The 9,450-nt window shown below is 47.6% G+C and overlaps 1 protein-coding gene across 1 annotated transcript; it reads left to right on the forward strand.

Annotated features, from left to right (window-relative positions):
- Positions 1-7,016: 7,016 nt before the first annotated feature.
- Positions 7,017-9,130, forward strand: LOC146203746 (uncharacterized). The gene has a single exon (XM_084585756.1). The coding sequence runs from the start codon at positions 7,086-7,088 to the stop codon at positions 9,060-9,062; it is 1,977 nt and encodes a 658-aa protein (XP_084441882.1). The 5' UTR covers positions 7,017-7,085; the 3' UTR covers positions 9,063-9,130.
- The last annotated feature ends 320 nt before the right edge of the window (positions 9,131-9,450 follow it).

The raw sequence follows: 9,450 nt of genomic DNA on the forward strand, positions 1-9,450 counted from the left end.
CAAATTTCGAATTAGGAAGTAACGTAATCGTCAGTACGTTTTCTTGTATTTAGAATTTTATAAATCGAATAAGTATCTTTTCTGCGCACCGATTTTTATAACTCTTTAAACTGACGTCGGCAAGGTGCAAAGAACCTAGAAATTGGCTGAAATTAGCGGTCTAATAAACGTCACCGTGCCCCTTCAACGCTTAAAAATTTGCGCTGTCTCCCGCCAGCAATCGCAGTTACTGCCGTATTGTCGTCATCATTTTAAGAAGTGCATTAAACAAACAATAGGGCTCCCAATCCGAAAGTTAAACGAGCGACATCTAGGTCTAGGCGTGCACAATACGCTAGGGCAGATCATAGAGGCAGTTATGATCTCGCAGCATTATCACATAGTGGTGACAAGCCCAGTAGCCACAAATGAAGACACTGGTGTTGCACTTGAATTAAAATCTTTAGTGAACCTGCAATGCCTAGGTGGAGATGCAAATGTTCAGCGCGCCTCGAAAATGCTACTGTTAGCCGCTTGGTTCGCGATAAAAGACCGAGCATATTCAGCAGCATTACAGATAAGCGTGTAACAGATAACATCCTTCGCTCTTAGTGTAACCCAGTTATCTCACGCCATGCAAAGCTTCGACACAGCGTGCAATCTGATCCCTGTAAGCTCATGAGCCTCATGCAGGTGGCCTAAAAACGCCTTGCGAAAACGCCTCAAAAATGTTTGCTCTTCTCGCTAGGATATGTGTTACGGCACGGCAATCGACACAGCAAACTTCATTGCAGGTTGCCTATGGGTCTGACTTGCGCCCGCAAAAGAACTAAGATAATCAATCGGCGCTGGCTATAGCAGCAAACGTGCTCGTCGGTCGTCGAAGTAAGAATGCTCATCGCACCCGTCAACGCTCAATTAGAAACATCGAGGCAAAACCGCAAACGGTGACTAGCACAACCTAGAACATAGCAGAAACGTATACGCAAGTGGCCGGAATCTTCGAGACAGATCTCGGCACATCTTGCGCGACAAAGAATATGATGAAGCTGAATCTCGCGACAACGAGCATGAAGAAAAAAAAAAAATAGAGAACTGATCCGCGTGCCAGAATCATAGTGATAAGGCCGCATGCCGGTGGCTGTCGAAAAGAACAAAAACATATACAGATCTGAATGGTTTGCGGTAATGTGAACGCCTCTCTGACGCACCAACTGACCGATTCATCCTTAACAAGCTAAACAACTACGAGGGACAGGTTCGAACAAGAGTGAATCTGCCAATTGTGGTCCGCAGCCAGCTAATAATTCCGCCCATTCCGAAGAACATGCACCACGAACACCATACGGAGCGTCAGATAGATACAGAACCAGAGCCTAATAGATTCATCGAAGGGGGTCTAGTGATTCGCGCACAAATGAAAATGTAAATAAAGAAAGAGAAAGTGGCTGGTGGCCTGCTTTTTACACCGTTTTATACTGGAGAAATTATTTTTCTCCGTCTCACGTTTTATAAAATATGTTATTGGTTGTTATTAAAATCAACTGAAAAATTGCCGAAGCAACAAAGAAATGTGACAACCACTGACAGAAATAAAAGGAATTCATGTAGTCTTTATAGATTCGAGCGCGGGGGTGAAGAGGTCAAGACCCCTTAAGGTGCTTGGGAGGGGGGGGGGGGGGGGGGGTGAAACACCAGAAACAGGATCCCTGACTTTAAGCTCTGGCCATGACTCGGTGAGAACTCTGTCATAATGACAAATCGGTGGTGCACGTTGACGCGGAGGGCTGTGACGAAGAAGAATGGTAGCGAGCAGGGTAACAGGGTAGCCTACTGTTTAGCGGGGCTGTTTCCATGGCTAATACGTACACGGGGAAGGAGGTACTAGCTATCACCCTCGCCATAGCAAGATCATCGACAAAAACCATTTTCAACAATTATAAAACAGCAATCAGTAACTAAATCGTGGGACGAGTTTCCCCACAGGTTTAGCTAATTCTACGTAATATCCAAATTGGTAGGCAAATTAGCATAGTATGGACTCCTGCTCACGCCTTCTTTCCTGGCAACGAGGCAGCCGACGAATTAGCTCGAGTTCTCACTTTTCGAGCTGGTCAATGCGGGCCAGCTGAGCGTTTCACGAACAAAGACAGGCCACAGTAGTATTTGCAACACTACAGGGTTCCCAGACTGACATACCCACCCGCGCACAGATCGCTTACTAAGCAACATGCATCGGTTTGGATTCAAACCAACTTATTTCCAAACTCCCAATTATACAGCTTCTATTATGAAGAACAATACTCACACAAACGAAACAAAAAAGTAATGATAGGGCCGATCTGAATCACATGATTTAGAACTGCACTCAGGCTTCACAAGCGAGTCAACTCACTAAATACTGAACACTGGGGGACACTGTACTGTTCATGGTTTTGAGACTTTGTTACCATTCGCTCTGTCCGTATGTCGCCGTCCACCATGTGCCGGTGAGCTGCTGTAATCCGCGGAAAGGGCGCATGGATGGATGGAAGAGTGTCCCCTTTGAAACACGGTGGTTCAGTCGTCGCCATGCTCCATCTTTTTTAGCCTTTTTAATTTAGGCAATTCTCCAACTTTGGGGGCTTTAATTTTAAGCACGGCATATTTTTAAATACACTCGCTTAATTCCGATTTAGCAAACTTTCGTCCTCGCCTTGCTACTTAGCCACCAATCTCCCAAACGCCCTACCGCCGATATATTCGTTTCCTTTGTTACCTCTAAACCACAGGGCCTGTGCTAAAGTGACTCAACGTTTGTGACTGTCCACGTCGACATCTAGATGGATACTACAACCGGTAACTTCGGGCTCCCTCCAGTTTTATAATGGGGGACCCTATCAGTTACGGGAAGATGGTAAGTGGGGCGTAACTGAGTGCACATGCTCATAATGAAAGCCGCACCCTCGGCCTTTCAGCGAAGCGTTGTGCACATGCGTACTCCCATCCCGCAGTTGTCCTATTCACCTAACCGGCATAGTCTCTATTCTAAAGCTTACAGCTTGGTTGGTAGTGTGAGCAGTTAGGTATACAAGTTCATAGCATAAGAACTCACCTGATAACCGCAGCTGAAACATGCTGATCTATACAACGCCTTTGATTCACACCAAACTATATAGAACACTATGCTTTTCTCCGACAAACACAAAAGAGCAAACTACACAACTCAAGAAAGAAGCTGTAAATGCCCCTCAAAGGCAATGACCAGTCAATGGCGTTGGCCAAATGTCAATGTGTCATCGTTAACTCTGTGTCACGCTAGTGTAACAGGGGACTAACATAACTTGAAAAGACCTCATTCCAGAAACATTTAATATTTCTTTGCATAAATAGGACACACTATAAAGCGAAGAGAAAAATACAAAAAAGAGGCACCCATTGTCAACAAGTCTGTACTCCAGATCCACAGCAGCAGGTCATTTTAAACTAATAAAGCCTCGCATAAAGCCATGGTCCATGTGGTATTTGCACGCATTAATACATTGCAAAGCAAATCTAATACCTCTGTCACACTATAATATTTAATGTCATTCAATGCATCGCATATCTTTCAGTTTCATTCGGTGCTACACAGTAAAACATGTTATTCTCAAACGGTGGCAATTACTATAAGCTATAAAAAATACTGCACTTAAGGAATATTAGTGCGTATAACATTAAGCCATCAAACAGTCACGCGCTCAGTTAGAACGTTAAATTGTTCTCAGATAACCCCACGGGGAGAAGCGGCCACAAAGAAGCACCAAGAAAGGGTACAGGGGCTTTAAGAAACACAGATCGCAAAATGATCGTGAGTCGCTGGCATGATTGGACCGTTGTGTGACTGTGAGTAATGGCGTTCCACCATAGCCTGCGGTGCGAATAATTTGACACCTAATTAACATTTCTTAAAACAATACTCAAAAAATATAATTTTTAGCTAGCCACTGTAACTGCGCGTAGAATTTTTTTTCGGGCTTCTTGCTTCTGCTGCGCATCTGGCGTCGAGAATGCACATTCGGTTTGCAACCGAATGCGAATGAGTTCCCCAAACTCATTCGACGGTAATTTGGCAAATGTCATTCGAACCTAATGACAAGAAATTTTCTCGTGCAGCAGGCAAATAATGACATTTGATGCAATGTCATTCGATTAGAAGCGGCCACCACCAATTCGACTTAATGACATTAAATTTGCCCGTATGACCGGGGTATAATACGGCTTCGGAGAACGAAGACTACGACTATTCGCTGTTTGACAGATACTCGCGTTTTCGTCCGAGGCGTACCAAGAACGTATATCTTCAGAATATCCAAACACCGACTTTACCTGTTTCTTAGAACGAAAGCATCATTTGTCCCTCACACAGTTGCCGATAAGGGTATATTCCAATACAAAATTTATGTCAGCTTACCGCGAAGGCCTGGAAGGCGGGACGGAGTTGAACCTTTATGGAGCACTGTCGCCGATGCGTCTAACGCGTCTACCACTGAGCAAACTGTTCGCGCCTATATCCCGAGAGACCTCTAAACAGTGAAGACCACTGAGGAGAGCGGGAAAAGCTTGTCGGGGTGAGGAGAATTGGCTTTTGCTTTATGGGAAGTCGCGCACCAGCGTCTCCCTCACTACTTGCACCTGCAAAGCTTTGTCTGCCTTAAGTGACGTGACACATGTCTTTTACTCCCCCCCCCCCCCCCCCGTATTTTTTTATTTATTTATTACATGTTCCTGCAGCGCCCGAAGGCATTATTGCAGGGGGGGAGATGACAAGTAATCTTGCTGGGAACGCCAGTGATAAAATACATAAAAATGAAGAAAATAACATGACACAAGTGATAATGCAGAATGAAAAACATGCATCTAAAGGGGGCAACTGCTCGACGAACGAAGTGATGAAAACACTCAAAAAACAAAGTAATGAAGAAAACACGCAAGAGAACTGGGCGCCACGTCACACATCCGATAAAAAAGCCCGAAATAAATTTTCAGTGTAACACTCAGTGATGCCAGCTGGCAGCCGGTTCCACTCATTGATCGTCACTCTACTCCATAATAGCCCCACCATTCCCGCTCCACAACACCTAACTCCTGCCCCAGTGCCACCCCCACCCCCGCCGCATGCCGCAATGGAGACGAATCAAAGCCCAGTAGAAGATAAACCTAAAGAAACCAGCTCCAGCCCCCCAGCAAAAAAGCAACGAATTACCCCCAACCCAAAAACGCAAACCGATTCCGCCCCTGCCGAACAACTCGACAAACATATTCAGAAACTAGTCGAACAATTCGACAAAAAGCTTCAAACCCTTAACTCTCAATTTGAGAGCCAGTATCAAACTTTGTCAGCAAAGTTTGCCGAATATGCCGCTGCCTTAGAACGGCGCATGGAAGCCCATATGGAGGCAATGTTTCAGAAACTGGTAGTCATGCAGACCACCGCACTTCATGCAGCTCCCCTACCCCCACCTCAGATAGGAGAGGCTGCACGGCCAGCAGACGCCTCTGCTGCTCCCGTTTTAAAACCCCCAACGCTTCAACATGGCGGGGCGGGTCCGACTTGATTCCCTGAACATTCTGACATGGAACTGCCGTGGCTTTCGCGGCAAGCGAGCACCATTTCAGCTTCTTCTTCCTACCTTCCTCCCCACCCCTCAAATTCTCCTCTTACAAGAAGCCGGGACGAAATCCCACATCCCCGGCTACACTCCCATATATTCCGACTCCACAGACGCACCGCGCGCTGCCACATTTATACACCGTAGTCTCACCTATATCACACACCAGGTAGCTGCAGATGCCCCATGCGTAGTTACAGAAATCATACACTCCACCCACTCTCTCCCATCCATCTACGTCGCCAACATATACCATTCACACTCATTACCCATTGCCTCGCTAGAATCTCTCCTAAAGAGTATATATAAATTGGCGGGTAAGCACCCTCTACTCATTGGGGGGGACTTTAACAGTCCCCACACAGACTGGGGCTACATCAAAACCACACACAGAGGCCGCAGATTATGGACCCTTCTTCAAAACCTTAATTTTTCCGTCCACAACAACTTCAACACACCCACGAGAATTGGCAATAGTGTATGTGTCGACACCAGCCCCGACCTCGTATTCAGCCGCTGTTTAACAAATGTGACATGGGACAGAACTCAACATACATTAGGCAGCGACCACTACATCATTCTCGCCTCCATCCCCTTTCAACAAAAGCGCAAAGCCTACACCACACACAAGCTCATAAACTGGGACCACTTCAGGGCTACCCGGCAATCACGTGAGTCAGAGCCCATCACTGACATAGAGGCCTGGATGAACTCGCTCACTCAGGATCTCCAGACCCACCTCCTATACATTGAGACAAAAGGGGAGATTCCTACCCTTGACAGCCGCCTCGCTCACCTCTGGGAAGCTCACCATAGCCTCTTAGAGCGATGGAAAAGCCAAAAACTGAACAGAACGCTAAAGAAGCGTCTCTCAGCACTTCAAGCACAAATCCAACAGCACTCTGAAGACCTCTGCCGCTCCAATTGGAACCAGATCTGTGACAGCATGTCTGGCAAACTATCCTCCAAAAAAGCCTGGCAACTCCTTCGCCACCTCATAGATTCAACACGAACAAAATCTGCCACGCAACACCATGTTACTCGCCTCATTCATAAAAACATAGATGACACAGATATCCTAATCGACACCCTCAAAATCACATACACGTCTCCGGGCACTCCTACCGCTCTCCCATGTTACAACGGATGCCCGAACCCAACATTAGACGAAGAAATCACGGTGGCAGAAGTCCGAGCGGCACTTCTTGCGCTACGAACAAATTCTGCTCCAGGGGCAGATCAAATCACAAATTCCCTTCTCCGTAACTTGGACGATAATTCTATCGTGCAGATTACGGATTACTTCAACAAATGCTGGAATGAGGGCACTCTGCCCCAATCATGGCGGCATGGCAAAATCGTCTTCATTCCAAGCCAAACAAACCCCTCACGCTACAGAACCTTCGCCCCATTTCCCTGACATCATGCCTCGGAAAGCTCTTCGAGCATGTTATTCAAAACAGACTTGCCCGCCATATGGCTGACAACGACTTGTATCCGCACAGCATGGTCGGCTTTCGTCCGCACCTGTCGGCTCAGGACGCTATGCTGCAGTTAACGAACGACATTTACAACCCCCTCACACCAGGACACACCAAAGCAGTTCTCGCTTTAGATCTCTCCAAAGCCTTCGATCGCATCCACCACTTAGCGATCGTTAGTGCACTCTCCTCCCTCAATGTTGGAGAACGCACGTACTCATACATCAAGGCCTTCTTATCAGATAGAACAGCTGAAATCCATTTTGGCCCCCTAACCTCAGAGAAATTCACCCTCAAAAGTGTAGGCACCCCACAGGGGTCTGTACTATCGCCTCTCCTCTTCAATATCACCCTCATACCCCTTGCTAGCAAATTGAACACCATCCCACACCTACGCCACACACTATATGCTGACGACATAACCATATGGACCACACATGGCAACGACGGAGAAATAGAGGAAGCCCTACAAACAGCAGCTACCACCACCCAAACTCACGCAAGCAGCATAGGGCTATCATGCTCTGCGGAGAAGTCAGAGCTCCTCATCATCCGTCCACGAAACTCTCCGTGTGCCCCGATTTCAGTCACCATTGAAGACCGGCCCGTCCCTGAGGTTCCCAACCTCAGGATACTAGGACTCCACATCCAATCCAATGGGAAAAACACCATCACACTCAAGAAACTCCAGCAGATTACTGGTACCATATCGCACCTCATTAGGAGAGTAACAGTAAGGCACAGGGGAATGAAAGAACGCGATTTATGTCGCCTCATTCAAGCCTTTGTCCTTAGTCGGGTGCTCTACACAACTCCCTACCTCTCACTTGCAAAACACGACATCAACGCTTTAAATATACTCATTCGCAAAGCCTATAAGACCGCACTCAAACTACCCTGCAACACGCCTAACGAACGCCTTGCAGCCCTAGGCATACACAATAGCATTGAGGAGCTCATTGAAGCCCACAAACATGCCCAATACATACGACTCACACGCACATCAACGGGTCGCCACATACTCTCTCATCTCGGAGTCAGGATACCCGCAAATGACCCAGACCTCTTCCCTATACCCAAGAATATCCACAAGGAGCTTATTATTAAGCCCCTTCCCCGAAATATGCATCCCCATCTCCACGAACAGCGCCGTATAGCCCGTGCTAAGGCACTCCACCGACAGTACGGCTCCGACTCCGAAACCGCATGGGTGGATGCAGCATGCACAGGCATAAGCGCCGCGGCTGCAGCAGTAAACTCCTCTCTCTCCCCACTTTTTAAGCTGCCACTTCTACCAAACCTCACCTCTGAAGAAGCCGAGGAAGCTGCAATAGCTGCCACCATAACGCATACGAAAGCAAATTACATTCTCAGTGACTCCAAAACTGCCATTCAAAATTTTGCGCGAGGCAGAGTCCATAGTCCAGCCTTTGACATTCTAAGCTCGTCTGCTGCGCAAAACCCGTCCCGCCAAGTGGAGCTGATTTGGGTGCCGGCACACTCCGGGAACCCTGGCAACGAGGCTGCCAACTTTTTAGCCCGAGGTACCATACACCGGGCACAGGAAGCCTCCGACCTGGGATTCACGAGGGAACGCATGCACACTTTCAGCGAGCTGACCGAGGCCTACAGAGCCACTCGGCAGCTATACCCTCCGCCTCACTCATCCCTAGACAATAGACGTGCCACTATTTGGAGACGTCTCCAAACGCACACCTTCCCATCCCCTCAATCTCTTTCTTACTATCATCCCCTCTATCCTACACCCGCATGCACCCTCTGTCCCGAATCACACGCTAACGCCCTTCACATCTTAACACTCTGCCCGGCGGACCCTCCCCCGCGGGGCCTGGAGCACCTTATCACCTGGGAGGACTGGGAGGCCCTGCTGCGCTCTACGGACCCGGCTGATCAGGAAACTGTCACAAGCCGGGCTACCAGCGTAATGGACCTTCGGGGCATGAACGCTTGAGTACAGTGGGGCCGTGCGGGGGCCCAGGGATCTGCGAGTCCCAAACTCCTTTGCTCAAATAAAGTTTTATCCATCCATCCATTGATCGTCAGTGGAAAAAACGAGGTGTTATACACATCTGTCCGGCATTTTATTTCGCGGATCTTCCACTGATGATCAAGTCGTCTAGACAAAAAGTGAGGTTGAAGCAGGTACCGGTCTTTGTCAATGCTGAACTTTCCAAAATAAATGCGATACATGATCTGAAGTCTGAAATGTTTTCTGCGGTGAGCTAAATATTCCCAACCAAGATGATGTTTAATAGACGTGACACTAGATGAAAAATTATAATTGTTAGACACAAATCTGGCAGCATTATTTTGGACGCGTTCGAGCATGTCTGATAAGT

The sequence above is a fragment of the Amblyomma maculatum genome, chromosome 1 (assembly GCF_055883805.1).
Source record: "Amblyomma maculatum isolate TAMU_Amacu chromosome 1, ASM5588380v1, whole genome shotgun sequence".
NCBI classification, from domain to species: domain Eukaryota; kingdom Metazoa; phylum Arthropoda; class Arachnida; order Ixodida; family Ixodidae; genus Amblyomma; species Amblyomma maculatum.